The sequence below is a fragment of the Palaemon carinicauda genome, chromosome 2 (genome assembly GCF_036898095.1).
Source record: "Palaemon carinicauda isolate YSFRI2023 chromosome 2, ASM3689809v2, whole genome shotgun sequence".
Taxonomy (NCBI): domain Eukaryota; kingdom Metazoa; phylum Arthropoda; class Malacostraca; order Decapoda; family Palaemonidae; genus Palaemon; species Palaemon carinicauda.
Genome location: NC_090726.1, coordinates 128,362,160 through 128,379,424, shown reverse-complemented (window position 1 = coordinate 128,379,424; position 17,265 = coordinate 128,362,160). Strand labels below are relative to the sequence as shown.

The following is a 17,265-nucleotide window of genomic DNA, read 5'->3' as shown; positions in this document are numbered from 1 at the left end:
TTTTACAACTAAATATGCAGTGAAAGTTGAAGAATTAGTGACACCTATCAGAGACATGCAGTACTAGTTCACAGGTGTATGAGGGATAAAAATGTCAGGCTTACCTTGTCAGGGTAGTGAGGTATAAAACTGTTATAAAACTTGTCAGGTTAGTTAGGTATAAAAATGTTATAAAACTGTTTTCCCTGAATACATGTAGATTGTCTAACAACAAACAATATATTATAGGACAAGACAACGTTTCATGGAAGATGCCCAATATATTTATTTTCAGTGAAATTCTGAAAATGTGAGGGTATGGATATCAGGGAGGAATACCTCCTCCCTCATGAAAGAAACTCTTTGTAATATAGTCATTGGTAAATTTTAATTTCTCTAGATATTTCAAGCAAGAAAAAACCATCATTTGGTGGCAATCTCCTAAGTTGAGGCAAACTTCCTAGGTTGCGTGTGAAAAACATTGTCAAAAAACATATTTTTTGACATAAAAAGGTACATTTTGGAACAGAGCATAGCAAGGAAATTACGTGAATTATACATGAATATCTGGAGAATTTGATTCTGAGTAAAATAAGAGAAATTCCATGAAAATTGCTTGATATAGGGTGAAGTTATGGCCAAATTTCTGAACACCTACCATAGAGCTCGAAAACAGCGGCCATTTTTAAAGATGGCCACCAGGGGGCACTAAGCTACCGAACTGAAATGTCCAAGCCCTGTTTTTGGATACTTCAGACATCAAGCAAACCAAAAATCATGATTTGATCTGTTCACTAATTTGATAGTCAAATGCCAAATTTTGAGTTCTGGCTCATGGACTACATAAGTATACCTATTACAGACCATTCCAAATCCCTGTAATAAAATGCAGGTCTATATATATATATATATATATATATATATATATATATATATATGTATATATACCAGTATATGAATATAAATCGATTCATTTGAACGGGAAATGTGTGAAATAATACGCTAACCAATTGAATGATCTACCAAGATAAAATAATAATAATAATAATAATTCCAGGAAAGGCCTCCCCGTTTCTGATTTCCGGACTCGAGCCTGAAGGATAGAGCGCCAACACTCTCACACTTGACAAACTAGAGAACCGCAACAAAGACGGTTTGCTTTCCCTACACACGTTCAAGTCCAAAGATTATTCTATACCGGGACTCTCGGCACCGATATCACCTTGATGTTCAGACGCTACTCCAGGGCGCAGAATAGTAAATCCCAATCAAGTTTGGTTGGACTGAATCAGTTACATTAACGACAGTTTCACAAAGAGTTAGGGGGAGCAGTACTGTAAAAGTCAAAACGTCCTAAGGACCACCGGGAGGTAATACCGTAGAACATTACAATAAAGGATTGACACCAATAGCTTTAGATTGACGTAAATATAAACTTACCCTTAAGTCATATCTCACCTCATGTGATAACTCATTTAGTCATTTCAAAATGTAAAGGTCAAGTTAAAAACAGTTAATAATTTTAACCTAAAAATGGCGTTTATTTCCATAAAGTACAACAGGAATTTTCACCCAACTGACACAGGAAAAAAAAAAACAGCAAAGCTACCTAATTGAAATTTGAATAAAGACCGCATGGCATATGAAAAATTAAAAATGCCAAGAAAATGGTCAAATCAATTAAATCGTAAATCAATAATAAAATGACTAATCAAACAATGAAAGTAAAAATGGTGAATGAAATAATACCAAAAGTTCTACTCACTACTTTGAACACATTCCTCTCGGGCAACAAAATTTCAAACTTGATAGAGGGGAACGGGAACACAACTTATGTTAATGGACACGCCACGAATGATTAAACCAGACAGTTTGAACATGACTTCCTAGCTGAATGTGCACATCGTCAAATAAAGGCTAGAAAAAAAAAAGGGGGACAGTTCCTTGGCCAAGGTTGAGCACAGCTAATTTGTACTCACGCTCTTGAGGGTTGATTGTAGACGTTGAAGCATCTTGTAAACTGTTAACAACACGGTGCATCTTCAGTTCTGCACAGTCGTGTTTTATCTTCTTAGGCCTATCTTTTGAATAATGGCACAAAGTAAGGCATACTGTTGGTTAGTAAATGGTTGACCAACAGGTAGTCGAACCGACGCCTATGTTACAACGACGTCTCAGATGAAGAGGCTATGTCTACGTCCGCCTTCCACGCTTCCTGGTTTTTAAGTGGGCCGCTCACACGCTTCTTCCTCCCGGCGCTGAGCTGGTTCAAAGAGGTCGACTCCTTCTTCAAATTTTCATGAGTACGTGTTTCGCTGAAGGGTGTTTTTTATAAATACAAGGATCATTCTTGAAACTCCAGGGGAAGGTAATTATAAAGAAATCCTACTGTCTGGTTTATAAAAATTAATATATATATATATATATATACAAAAAAATTAAGTGGCGTTTAGTGGTGTTCAATAGCACAGAAAACAATCCTAGCTAAACAGACTTATAAATAGGTACTGAGATGTAAATAGCAATAAGCTAAGATCAATGAGTTACGTAAATTAAAGAGTTACTTAAATACAAACCAATTGTGGTTAAACATCCAAAGCTTCAAGAGCATTTGGAACAGAACGCAACCAAGTGCTGTTTTCTTAAAAATTGTCGACGGTCGGTTGCATCGTCAAGCAATATACTGTGAGCTCGCGAAATGAGAGAAAATCATCTACAGAGGAATGAGGTGATGAAAGGTAAAGCATTACAGGGGAATGATGGACATGTTAGCAGCAATGAATATTTAAGGGTATAATAATGAAGGTTACAAAGGAAACAAAAGAAAAAAGAGATGCGTAAAACCCAGAAAATAACAATCAAAAAATAAAAAATGGAATAACAGTGTTGACTAAAATAAAGCGTGGAAAAACTTTCCACAGTAGCCATTCTAAAACAATATGAATAACAACACAAAGAAGAAGAAGAAGAAGAAGAAGAAGAAGAAGAAGAACATCAACAACAACAACAAGAGTTCTTCGTTGACAATGAAACCTGTAATTACAAATAGTTATCACTTAAAAAAAAAACAGTTTTAATCGGAAATTCTCGGTAAAAATATATTGTTTTCGGTCGTTTACTATTTACTATTAATTGCCAAGCTACAACCCTAGTTGGAAAAGCAGGATATACTACAAGCCCAGGAGTCCCAACAGGGAAAATAGCCCAGTGAGGAAAGGAAACAAGGAAAAATTAAATATTTTAAGTTTTTCAGTATATATATATATATATATATATATATATATATATGTATATGTATATATATATATATATATATATATATATATATATATATATATATATATATATATATATATATATATATATATATGTAAGGACAGTGAGACGAGCTATCACCAACGACAACTGACAGTATATTCAAACATACGTGAGAATATAATACAGGGTGCGGACGGAAAAGTAGCATGCTCGCAGGCGCCAATTCGGCTTGAACTAACCGCCAAAATATGTGTGTTTTTTCACACGTACAAATACTTGAATTACAAGTCAATAGAAATAGGTTATGAAATAATAAATACTGTACATGAAATTGTAGCTCTGAGGGAGCAGAATAAATATATACAGTTAGCCACAGTGTGGCGAAAGGAAAATTTAAATAAAATAGAGAATTCGGTGAAATTGTTGGACGATGGAGGGAGTGATGTCCTTACAAGTACTCCCCCCCCCCCAAGACATCAGGCGGCGTAGAGGGCTGATGAGACTAATCTTCGTACCATTTCGGGCGTCGGAGGGTTCCTCTTGTTCTTGAACGGAGGGGTGCGTCGGCGGTCGGCGTATGGATCGCTACCTCTCGTCGTCATTTGTTGCTTTTCTTCTCATTGGGCGCCTTGTTTTGAGGTGGCACTCTGGATCTGCCAGGTCCCGCGGAGGCAGTGTTGCTCCCTTCGAGAAACGCCGGTTTCATGTGGTCTATTGAGACCCAGTCATCTTGGCCATGCACGTCGAGAAGGAAGGCTTTCGTTGTTTTCTTGATTACTCGGTAGGGGCCTCGATAAGGTCTGGTTAGCGGCTGTCGATGAGCGTCGACACGGACGAAAACATACCCGCAGTCATCCAGGTTCTTTGGCTTGAAATGCTTAGTTCTGTCCTGGTAAGTTTTAAGACATGGCCTGAATTTCCTGGTGATGTCCCGAAGATGATCCAGCTGCGTGTCGTCGGTTGATGTGGGAAAGAATTCGCCGGGGACTGCGAGCGCCTCTCCGTAAACCTTTTCGGCGGGCGATGGCTTGCCATCTGCGCAAGGGGCGGTGCGAAGGCCGAGGAGTACCAAAGGAAGTTGTGATTTCCAGTCCCCGTTGGTGCAGCTCGCCATCAGGGACGCCTTGAGGGCGCGATGAGTTCGTTCGACCATGCCGTTTGCTGCGGGGTTGTATGCCGTGGTGCTGTGGAGAGTCGTTCCCATCAGGTTTGCCAGAGCGAGCCATATCTCCGACAGAAAAGCGGGGCCTCTGTCTGTCGTGATGTCGTCAGGAATGCCAAATCTGCTCTCCCAGCTTGACAAAAGGGCTTCGGCGCATGCTTGGGTTGTAGCTTCGGTCATTGGTGATGCTTCCAACCACTTCGTGGAGCGATCGATGATTGTCAGCAGGTAGCGAGCAGATCCCGAAGGCGGCAACGGTCCCACGATGTCGATGTGTATGTGACCGAAACGTCTTTTCGGTTGGGGGAAAATCAACTATCCCCGATTCGGTGTGATGGCTGATTTTGCTTGATTGGCAGTTGATGCATGTTTTCGCCCATTCCCGGGCGTCCTTTTTGATCCCTGGCCAGACGAACTTTTCAGACAGAAGGCGATCAGTGGTGCGTCCTGAGGGGTGTGAAAGTCCATGGATGATGTCGAAAATATTTTTCCTCTGCAGAAGCTGGAATCCAGGGAAGTGGGCGGCCGGTGCTGGTGTCGCAGAGGATAGTTACTCCTGCTGGCTCGAGGGGAATCGCAGTTATCTTGAGCACGGATGGCCCTGTCAGGTGATCCTGTGCCTCTTGGTCGGTGCGCTGCTCGGATGCGAGGTTGGCGTAATCGATTCCCAGGTGGATTGCATCGATTTCAATCCTTGAAAGGGCATCCGCTACTGGGTTTTTCTTTCCGGGAACGTAGCTTATGGTGCACCCGAATTCGGCGATTGCTGCGAGATGACGTTGTTGTCGGGAGGACCATGCGTCTGTCGATTTTGTGAAGGCGTGTACGAGGGGTTGATGGTGCGTCGCGATTGTGAAGGGTGTGCCCTCCAGGATGTGCCTGAAGTGGCGGACGGCGAGGAGTTCCCTGTCGAAGGTGCTGTATCTTGTTTCGGCGGGTCTCAATTTCCTGCTGAAGAATGCCAGCGGTCGAGGAGAACCATCGACGAGCTGTTCCAGCACAGCCCCACAGGCGACGTTGCTGGCGTCGGTCGTCAGTCGCAGGGGTGTGTTATCGTCGAAATAAGCCAGGGTGGTGGCTTTTGCGAGGGCATCCTTTGTCCGGGTGAATGCGTTTTGTTGAGGGGAACTCCACTCAAGTTTCTTCGCCTTTCCCTTCAGGACGTCGTCGAGGGGTGTCAGGGTCTGTGCGACGTTGGGGATGAAGCGCCTGTAGTAATTGACCATCCCCAGGAACTCCTGAAGTTGGCGGGTGGTCGTAGGTATTGGGAATTTTCTGATGGCGTCCACCTTGGTTGTTAAGGGTTTTACCCCGCACGAGGATACGCGATGACCGAGAAAGTCCACTCCTTCCGCGCCGAACGTGCATTTGTCGAAACGTACAACCATGCCATTCTCCTGTAGGCGTTTGAGAATAGCGCGGACGTGCCTCCGGTGTTCCTCCTTGGTCTTTGAGAATATCAGGATGTCGTCGACGTAGCAGACGCAGAATGGTAGGTCGCCCAGAATGCTATCCATTAGTCGTTGGAAGGTCGCCCCCGCATTGCGTAGACAGAAAGTTGAGTATGCGAAGGTGTAGGATCCGAACGGTGTCACAATGGCAGTTTTCGGAATGTCCTCCGGAAATACGGGGACCTGGAAGTAAGACTTGAGAAGGTCCATCTTGGTGAAGTATTTCGCGCCATGCAACACATTCGTCAGGTCTTGCATGTTGGGCAGGGGGTAGTGGTCGGGCGTTGTGATGAGGTTGAGGCGCCTGTAGTCGCCGCAAGGTCTCCAGGTCCCGTCAGGCTTCTTTACCATGTGTAGGGGAGATGCCCAGGGGCTCGATGCTTTCTTACAGATACCCATGCGTTCCATGTCCTCAAAGGCGCGTTTGGCGTCCTTCAGCTTCTGGGGCGGGAGGCGGCGGAATTTGGCGTGAGTAGGAGGTCCCGTTGTCGTGATGTGGTGGTAGATCCCGTGCTTGGAGAGGGATCCCGGCGAGTGTCGGAGCTCGGGCTTGAAAACGTCAGGAAATTCTTGCAGGAGGTCGGCTTAGGGCTGCGTCATTACAGCGGATACGGACATTGTGGTAGGGCCGGCTCTTAGGGCGCAGGACTGGCAGATTCCTGTGTCGATGAAGCGTTTCCCAGCAACGTCGGCAAGTAGTCCGTGGTGAGCGAGGAAATCTGCACCGAGGAGGGGGCGACTGACGTCAGCGATGGCGAAGGACCAGGAATACGAACGGCCCATGATGGATATCCTGAGGGTCCTGGTCCCATAACACCATATGGGAGACCTGTTGGCGGCGACGAGTGAGGGGGCGTCTTTGCTGGGACCAGGGTCTAGGTCGGCTTGTGACGGCGGGAACGTTGACTGCATAGCGCCGGTTTCGACCATGAGTCTACGGTTGGAGACGGTGTTGAGGATATAGAAACCATTCTTGTTTTGGTTTCCTGTAGCTGCGATGGTGGTAGGTGGTCTCTTCTGGCATCATCTTCTAGGGAAGTTGCACGGTGCCCTACATTTCTTGGCGTCAGTGTCGAACTGTTGGTGGTAGAAGCACCATGCTGGGTTAGGCCTAGGGTTCGGACGTGTCGGTTGCGGTGGTTTCCTTCTTGCTAGAGCGTTGATCTCGTCGTCGTCGTCAGGAGCTGTTGCTGAGGAGTCTATGGAAGAGCAGCTGAAGGAGGAGAACGAAGACGATACTGATGATGCCCCGAGGCGAGATGCTTTGGAGGCCTCGTGGAGCCTCTGAGCCTTCGACAGGAGTTCGTTCATCGGAAGCGTGTCGGCGTCCATCAATTGGGCCCATACGTCCTGCGGTAGGCGATGAAGGAAAATCTCGTGAGATAGGCTAATCTCGCGCCGTCGGCCGTTGCTGTCGGTTTCGGGGAGCATTAGCAGGCCGGTTAACTCGTCCCATGCCTCAACAGGAGAGGTGTCATCCATGGATTTGCCGGCGAGGTCCAGGACTTTCTGTGCCTTTGCTGAAACGGAGAGTGAGTAGATACCAATGAGTTTCGTTCTCAGGTCGTCGTAGGAAACTTGGCCAGCCTGGGCGTCGAGCCATGGGGAAATCTTGTCGAATACCTCCTCTGGGATGGAGGTGAGAACGATGTCGGCCTTGGCGCAGGAGTCGCTGAGCCTAGCGACTCGGAAGAGTATGTCCACTCTCAGGGACCAGGAAGCGGTGTTGTGTTGAGAAAATGGCGGCAGTTTGACTTTGGGTGTGGAGGCGAGGCCGTTGGGCGTGATGGGCGGGTTGAATCCGCCATTGTGGTCAGTCGACGAGTCAGCGAAGAGGCGGGAAGTTGATATGTCGGTTAAGCTCATCCTACTGCCTTACATGCACCGAGGTGTGGGGGCACCAAAGTCCGAAGCTCACGCCTAAGGTAACGGAGTAAAAAGAGGGTAGCACGGCCGTAATAAGTCCGTTAATGGCAAAGCCAAAACCGCTGATGCTACTTCAACTCCGGGGTCACCAGTTGTAAGGACAGTGAGACGAGCTATCACTAACGACAACTGACAGTTTATTCAAACATACGTGAGAATATAATACAGGGTGCGGACGGAAAAGTAGCATGCGCGCAGGCGCCAATTTGGCTTGAACTAACCGCCAAAATATGTGTGTTTTTTCACACGTACAAATACTTGAATTACAAGTCAATAGAAATAGGTAATGAAATAATAAATACATAAAATTGTAGCTCTGAGGGAGCGGAATAAATATATACAGTTAGCCACAGTGTGGCAAAAGAAGAATTTAAATAAAATAGAGAGTTCGGTGAAATTGCTGGACGACAGAGGGAGTGATGTCCTTACAATATATATATATATATATATATATATATATATATATATATATATATATATATATATATATATATATATATTTATTTATATATATATATGTGTGTGTGTGTGTGTGTATGTGTGTGCGTGTGTTTGTATGCATATATTTCATAGATGTATGTGTGTATGTGCACTAATACAAAGAAATCCTGCATTTTTTCATTCGTGGCTAAAGAAAAATTAACCGTAACCAGAGAGATGGATCCAATGTAGCACTGTCTGGACAGTCAAAGGACCCAATAGCTCTCTAGTGTTAGTATTTCAACGGGTACAAGGAAGAGGTAGAATAATCAAAGGGTCGAATAAGTAAACGATCGAATAAGCAAAAGGGTGAAATAAATAAGGGATTGAATATGCAAGGAGTTGAATAAAAAAGAGGTAGAATAATCAAGGGGTCGAAAACTTCAATCAAAAATTTCTTTTCGGTGTCCTTCTTCACAGACATGGTGATCCTATCTCCTCGTCAGTCACCTGCGAACTAAAAAGTTTGATCAAAATTTTGACAGGAGCCCACACACGCATCAAAAATTTGACGACTCGTCAAAAAATATCAAACGGATTTGATCCATCAAAATTTTGCTTCAAATCTTTTTTTGACATCAAAACGTCCTACACACACACAAATTTTGCATCAAAATTTTGATGCAAAATTTTGACGCCTTTTTTGAACGTGTATGGGCCCCTTTATGTCTATCTATCTTTTTTTTTTTTTAATCCCAGAAAGCTGCCCAATTGACCCCACATTTTCTTTCAACTTTATCGGCTGTTTGTATTACCTTCTTTGCATTTGCTCTTATCATGAACTTGTCTATCAGTTTTTCTTGAACTTCATGGAGTCGTCTGTTTTCTATGTTCTTTTCCTGTCATCTGATACTCTTCATTTTCCTTTTCATCGTCATCAAACATTTTATTCTTTTGTTTTTATGTTGAACTTTTCTACTGAAATTTATCCTTTATTCTATTAACCCTTTCTCGCCATATTGTATACATTTCTTTTATCGCCCCCTCCCTTTTATGATTTTCTAAAGTCCCACAGCTTCAGTCTCTTCTTTGAACCTTTGTAAGGCCAGGATTCTTTTCTTCTTATTATCCACGTTAGTACCCGTTTGCCAGTTCATGATTCATTTCTATTATCATGGCATCGAGATCCGTGTGAGTAATTCTATCTGTTATTCTGTAGGATGTTACCACTTTTTCTGCGCCTATGTGGGTCCTTTTGACCCCTCCCTGATCCTCTTTTCTGATTATTCCATAGTCTATAATTGTACTTTTTCCATTTTCACTTCTAGTCCAGTTTCAACTGCATTTTTCATGTGTATTTATTGTACTTAAATTCATATTATCTACTAGCTGTGCTAGCATCCTGCCACTTGAAACTTGATGTTAATTCAGGTTTATTTGCGTTTTTTTACGTTTGTAGTAGTGTACACACAAAGATAATCTTTTTGTTGTGGAGAGAGCGACGAGGAACCCTGAAGAAAACATAGAATCAAGAATCTATCTTGTTTTCAGTAGGCCTGTTGTTCTCCTGTCTTGTCTTTAGTTGCACACCCATTTTAATTTGTTGGGTAGAAACTTAATGTCTATCAAATTCCTAATTACTGATCTCGATATCAATCTCTGGCATCACCATTCAACTAGTTATTTATGCGTGATGATAAGATTGTGTTTAATTCAGATAATCCCTTGCATTCATATCTTCATCATAAGGCCCAATACTACACAGTATTTTAGAAGTTTCATTCCAACTGTGACCAGATTGTGAAATGCTATTCCTAATTTGGTGGTTGAATCAGTGGAACTTCAAAAGTATTTTTTATTTTTTTTTTTGTAAATTGTTTTCTGATGAACTGGTAGATATGTCTCGTTTTATAGTTTATATAAGACTGGTCTATTTTAACGTTGTTACTGATTTTAAGATATTTTATATTTTTTATTCATAACCTATACAGTATAGCCTATATATTATTTATTCCCTTTCCTCACTGAGCTATCTTTCCTACTGGAGCCCTTTGGCTTGTAACATTCTGCTTTTCCAAGCAGGATTATAGCTTGTCTAGTATTAATAATATTGGAATAAGATTAATACTTTCTTTTTTCATATCAAACTGCTAGTGCCCCGCCTTATTCTAAAATTTGTCATTGTTATATGTATTGCAATACACCCCCTTCTTTGGTGTCATCTTTATCTTGATAGTCTACTTAGTTAATACTGGAGGGAATTTGAAACTTTTTCGGATGTGTTTCATTAATGCACACAATAGTGCTCTCCTGTGTTAGCTCCAACAGTTGAAAGGGTTTGTTTATTCGTGTTACCTTATTTTTTGTCTATTCTTTTTTATTTTGTACTTGCATTCTTTCTTATTCGTTTACAATGACGGTGAACTTTCTTACACCATTTTAACCATTCTTTTAACACTACAAACCTTTTATGAGCTCAACGATTGTCCCAAGATGCTATGTAGAGTCTGTAGAAAAGAAAGAAGAAGAACACAGCCTAAACACACGATTCTCTTTACAGGACGCACGTTTACTGTTGAGGACAGTGGTTACCGCACGAGGCAAAACTCACCATACTTGATTCAATACACATTAAAGCAAGTGTTAATTGTAACATAATGGGTAAAATCAAGACAGAACATTCGCTTGATAGTCCCGACGCCAAGGATAGAACAGATCAAGACTCCAGCATTAAGAACAATGAAAAACCCGAAGATATGAATGGTGAAGAGGAGCTCACCTACGAGCAGAAATTATTTTTCGTGAATGCAATAGCACAACCAATGGCGTCGAAGAAGACAGCTGGTCGAATATTTAAACTCATAAGAAAAGGTAAGTGTCTTTTCATCTATTGTGTGTGAGCTTTAATTTCAAAGGAGACCCACTAGTTCAAAGCAAGGTCCTGATTCCTCTATTTTCATTCCCCATCTAAGCCTGTTTAAAGGTCACGCATGAGTGGCAGATCCAAGGGACAGTAACAGACTAACAGTTCCTTAGAGACTGACCGCAGTTGCATTGGAGGACCGTCAGCCTTAGAGACTGACCATATTTGCATACATAGGAGCAGCGCCAGCTATGACCAGAGAGTGCCAGGCAATGGTTGCTGATGACTCAACAGGTAGACCTTTAGGCTCCCCAAAACTCCCCATCCTTAGCTCACAAGGATGGGGAGGATGCAGACGCTACAATCGAACTCTTGTCCAGCAGATCGCCAGGCAAGGACGTTTTCAGGGTTTCATTGTATATTATTACATGGCAATGTATCCTAGTATTCCAACTACTTATTCTTATAGGAAAAATTACGCTCACTTCGAAAATAACACTCGTTCCCGTCGCAAATGAATAGTTACAGAAATATATATACATCTATATCCGCCGGTAATGGGGGACCCCCTTTGGGAACCCGGGGTTTTGTGTGGGGAAAACATACTGGGGAACCGATATATAACCGTAAATCAGTCCTTTTCTTCTCTATACATTTCTTTCTGGTATTTATTATAACCGTAGGAAAAGACAAATCAGTATACCTGGATATATTTGGGAGGAGCCGTTTCAAAGGTTATTTCTTGTAGTAATACAGTAACCAGTGCTGCCAACGCCTGATGTAGATTAAATGTTAGCATTCCATACCTGATGTAGATCAAATGTTAGCATTTCATGCTAACATTAGCACCCATTTGTTCGTTCGTTCGTTCTCCCCACCTTCCGTCCTGCGCATATACAACCCCCCTGCGCAGGAGTTTCTCTCCCTTATTACTCTTTTTTACCGTATTATTTTCTCATTGTATATTCGCAGTCACTGTTATTTATCATACATTCCATTTTCCCTTCTTATATTGGGTTTATTTGTTTGGTTATTTCCTTTCCCATTTGTACGTACGTTCGTTCGCACGAGTTTCCGTCTTGCGCATATATCACCCCCCTTCGCAGGAGTTTCCTCTCCCCTATTTCTCTTTTTATTACCGTGTTTTTTTTCTCATTTTATATTCCCATTCCATATTATTTATCATTCCTTCCATTTTTCCTTTCTATATTGGGTTTATTTGTTGGGTTATTTCTTTATCTCTTCCTGGTTGCACATATATACTTACTCTGGACTAGTTTTTTTATCCAGTTAATTCTCGGTATGATCATCTCATTTTATATTCCCATTCAATATTATTTACCGTTCATTCCATTTTTCCTTCCTATATTGTTTTTATTTATTTTTGTTGGTTATTTCTTTTTCTCTCCTCTGTGTCTTATAAATCCTTTCTCTGGTCTAGTTTCCGTATTTAGTTCATTCATGTTTACCCACTAGAGTTCTTTGTTTTTCCCTTAACCAATCACCCTAGGCCTATGCAGATATCTCCATACCCCTCCCACTTCCTTTATCCCTATTACCGCTCTTTTCCTACGCTTTGTTCCAATGCCTTTACCGTTGTAACCTTTGACCTGGTGAGGTGTTCTGAATTACTAGTGCGGTTTCTATTTTTGTATAGGCAAGTCATTCACGTGTTTTATTGCTATTCTGAATCCATCATTCGTAAAACTAAGAAGAAACGCCGTTGTGGTTATACCGTTACGGCCTATAAAGGTATTTTTTGGGCAAAAGTCGTCTACCCCCATGGAAGATAATATGTACCATCCACTTTTTGCATAAACATTCGGACCATGAGACCCTCATTGATGGTATCGACATATGTTAGAAAACTAGTGTCGATTGGAGAAGTTTCTGTTCCCAGGTTACCGAATACTTCGACGTTTTCTTCATAAAAGTAAGTCATTCCTCAATAGCCATTATACGTGTTTTGTGACCGGGGTACTTCTAGGCAAGGTTAGGTGGGTTTGTTAGGTTCTGTGGTCTTTCTGTACTATTTATATATTATGTAACAGTTATATGGAACAATTATTTAATATTCGAATGGAAATATTTATCATTTCTTCCACTAGTAATGGCATCGTGTCGTTGGTAGTTGGTGTTCCATTCGTCACCGTTGGTAGTACTGTGAAACAAAGTAAGCCATTCCCCAATGCTTATTATATGAGTTTTGTGACTGGTGTACTTCTAGGCAAGGTTAGGTGGGTTTGTTAGGTTCTGTGGCCTTTTGGTACTTTTTATTTATTGTTTAATAGTTATATGGAAAAATTATTTAGTTTACGTATGGAAATATTTAGCATTTCTATCTCTAGAAATGTCATCGTGTCGTTGGTAACACTGTGTACCATTCGTCAACGTTGGTAGTTCTGTCAACCATTGGTAACGTTGCTAATGTTATCGTCCCCTACATCTGTTGTTTAAATATTTTAACTCGGTATATATGTCATCAGTGTTAATATTTATATGGTTCATTTGTATTGTATTTCATTGTGTGATTTCGCACAGGAAATATATGATTTCCTATAGTAGATATCGTGATTTAACTGGTTTTCTCATTCATTTCATCCGTAATATCATCAACCAATTCGTCAACTTATAACTAACCGAATTGGTTGATCTGTTTGTTTGCGATTGAAATGATCACCAAAATCGGTTAAATCACGTTATTTGCGATAGGAAATCATATATTTCTTGTGCGAAATCACACCATGGAATAATATACAAAATTACCGTTTTCAGTAGCCCACCACAACCCCTAATGGTTTGATTATAGTTACGGACTTGGAAAACTTTCCTACCCAAAACAACGGTAAATTTGTATTGTATTACAGGGTGTGATTTTCGCACAGAAAATATATGATTTCCTATAGTAAATAACATGATTTAACCAAATTTGACCTTCATTTCAACCGGAATCAAACAGATCAACCAATCCGACTAACTTTAAGTTGACGAATTGGTTGATGTTATTACGGATGAAATGAAGGTGAAAACCAGTTAAATCACGTTATTTACTATAGGAAATCATATCTTTTCTGTGCGAAAATCACACCCTGTAATACAATACAAATTTACCAAATATTATCACATATATGTTGTGTTAAAATATTTAAATATAAGAACTTGTTCAACGTTGTCACTTCTCTTACGAATGTACTGAGAACGATAACATTAGCAACGTTATCAATGATTCACAGTACTACCAACGATGACGAATGGTACGATGAGTTACCAACGACACGATGACATTACTAGAGGTAGAAATGCTAAATATTTCCAAACATATTTTAAATAATTTTTCCATATAACTATTACACAATATATAAAAAGTACAAAAAGGGCACAGAACCTAACAAATCCACCTAACCTTGCCTAGAAGTACCCCGGTCACAAAACACTATAATGACTATTGAGGAATGACTTACTTTTATGAAGAAAACGATGAAACTTGTGGCTTCCAAGGGGGTAGACGACTTTTCCCCAAAAATGTACCTTTATAGGCAGTAACAGTATAACCACAACGACGTTTCTTCTTAGTTTTAGGTATGATGGATTCGGAATTGCAATAAAACACGTGAATGTCTTTCCTATAAAATAACAGAGAACGGCACTTGGGGCACTGTAAACGTTGAGGAATTTCGTTGTGTGATTTAAGGAAATAATCAACATTAACTGAAGAATCATAAAAATCACCATGGAATTTAGCCACTGCTTTTAGGTACGGAATACTGCAGCCGTTACAAGTTTCTATAACTTAATCCATTGAAAAATACGAAAAAATAAATCGCACTAGAAATGACGAACGCCTTACTGGGTCAAAGGTTACAACACAAAAGGCATTGGAGGAAAGGGTATGAACACACCTCTCAAAGAGATAAAGGAAGATATCTGAATAGGCATCGGTTGGTGATTGGTTAAGGGGAAAACAAAGAACAATAGCGGGTAAACATGAATGAACTAAATAGGGAACTAGTCCAGAGAAAGTATTTATGGGAAACAGAGGAGTGAAAAGGAAATAACCAAAGAAAAGAAATAAAAACAATATAGGAAGATAAAATGGAATGAATGATAAATAATATTTAATGGGAATATAAAATGAGATGATAATACGATAATAAAAAGAGTAATTGGGGGAGGGAAAACTTCTGCTCAGGGGGAGTGATATTTGCGCAGACCGAAAACTGGTATGTACGAACGTACGTACAAATGGGTGATAATGTTAGAATGGAATGCTAACATTTGATCTACATCAGACGTTGGCAGCACTGGTTACTGTATTTTTTCATGAAATAATCTTTGAAACGGCTCCTCCAAAGTTTATCCAGTTATACTGTTTTGTATTTTCCTCCTGTTATAATACATACAAAAAGGTAATGTATAGAGAAGAAAAGGCTTGTTTTACGTATATATATCGATTCCCCAGCAGGGCATGTAGTACAATACGGTTCGGTACGATATTACGGTACGGTACGGTTTTTTGGGGGATGTAAGTTCGGTTCGATATTTCGGTACGATATTTTCCTTCGAGTGCGGTATGGTACGAAAGTACAATTTTTTTTTTCGTACTTAATCGTACCATTTCCGTACCAAATTCAGATAGGTGTCGCAAGCAGCCAAACCAGTCGGCACTTGGGTCAGTAGATATTGTAGAGCAATTACTCTGAGTCAGTGATGTAAGCAGAGCAACTGATACAGCAAGCAAAGAGAGTGAAGTGGCTGAGCATATCAAAATGTTCGCCAAAGCTTCACGTATCAGTAAAAATGAGTGTATTTTCCAGTGGTGGCATTATTAACAAGAAATGCACTAAAAAATCTTGCTGAAGTAGCAGTTGCTCTCTGTTACTCAAGCGAACGTAGAGCGCACATTCTCTGGGTTGCGCTATATTCGTAATGATTTAAGACTACGTCTAAAGGAGGATATTGTTGACGCTGTAATGCTATTACGCTGCAACACATAAAACTGTATGAATACCTAATATTGTATAACTGAACATTTTCTTTTTGTAACCTTAGAAAAATAAAATTGTATTTTATCATTAATGTATTACATAACACCAATCTTCTTGATGTGGCAGTAGTAGTAGTAGAGTAGTAGTAGTGCAGTGTTATGTCTATATGAACTGCAATGTAAAAAAAAAAGTAGGTACGGAAACGGTACGATAAAATATCGTACTAGTACGGTACGGTATGAATTTTTAGGTACTGTACGAAATTACGGTATGGTAAAAATGCGTGGTACGAATTACGAAAAAACAAATCGAACCGTACCGTACTACATGCCCTGTTCCCCAGTATGTATTCCCCACCCAAAACCCCGAGTTCCCACTGGGGGTCCCCCATTATCGGAGGATATAGATGTATATATATTTCTGAAACTATTCATTTGTGACGGGAACGAGTGTTATTTTCGAAGAGAGCGTAATTTTTTCTATAAGAAAAAGTAGTTGATTTCCTAGGTTACATTGCCCTGTAATACACTACAATGAAACCAAAACAACTCCTGGTATTATTTTACTGTATTACAGGGCAATGTAACCTAGGAAAAAACTACTCTATTTGTATTGTATTGTACAAAAAGGGCACAGAACCTAACAAACCCACCTAACCTTGCCTAGAAGTACCCCGGTCACAAAACACATATAATGGCTATTGAGGAATGACTTACTTTTATGAAGAAAACGACGAAACTTGTGGCTTCCAAGGGGGTAGACGACTTTTCCCCAAAAATTTACCTTTATAGGCAGTAACAGTATAACCACAACGATGTTTCTTCTTAGTTTTAGGTATGATGGATTCGGAATTGCAATAAAACACGTGAATGTCTTTCCTATAAAATAACAGAGAACGGCACTTGGGGCACTGTAAACGTTGAGGAATTTCGTTGTGTGATTTAAGGAAATAATCAACATTAACTGAAGAATCATAAAAATCACCATGGAATTTAGCCACTGCTTTTAGGTACGGAATACTGCAGCCGTTACAAGTTTCTATAACTTCTTCCATCGAAAAATACGAAAAAATAAATCGCACTTGAAATGACGAACGCCTTACTGGGTCAAAGGTTACAACACAAAAGGCATTGGAGGAAAGGGTATGAACACACCTCTCAAAGAGATAAAGGAAGATATCTGAATAGGCATCGGTTGGTGATTGGTTAAGGGAAAAACAAA

General features: G+C 40.6%; 1 protein-coding gene across 1 annotated transcript in view; it reads left to right on the top strand.

Moving 5' to 3' along the window:
• The first annotated feature begins 10,729 nt into the window (after positions 1 to 10,729).
• The window catches only part of NHP2 (NHP2 ribonucleoprotein), a 48,393-nt gene continuing 41,857 nt past the window's right edge, over positions 10,730 to 17,265 (top strand). The window contains exon 1 of the mRNA XM_068357835.1: positions 10,730 to 11,067. Within this exon, the coding sequence (XP_068213936.1) occupies positions 10,854 to 11,067 (214 nt within the window). The 5' untranslated portion in view covers positions 10,730 to 10,853. The remainder of the gene's footprint in view (positions 11,068 to 17,265) is intronic.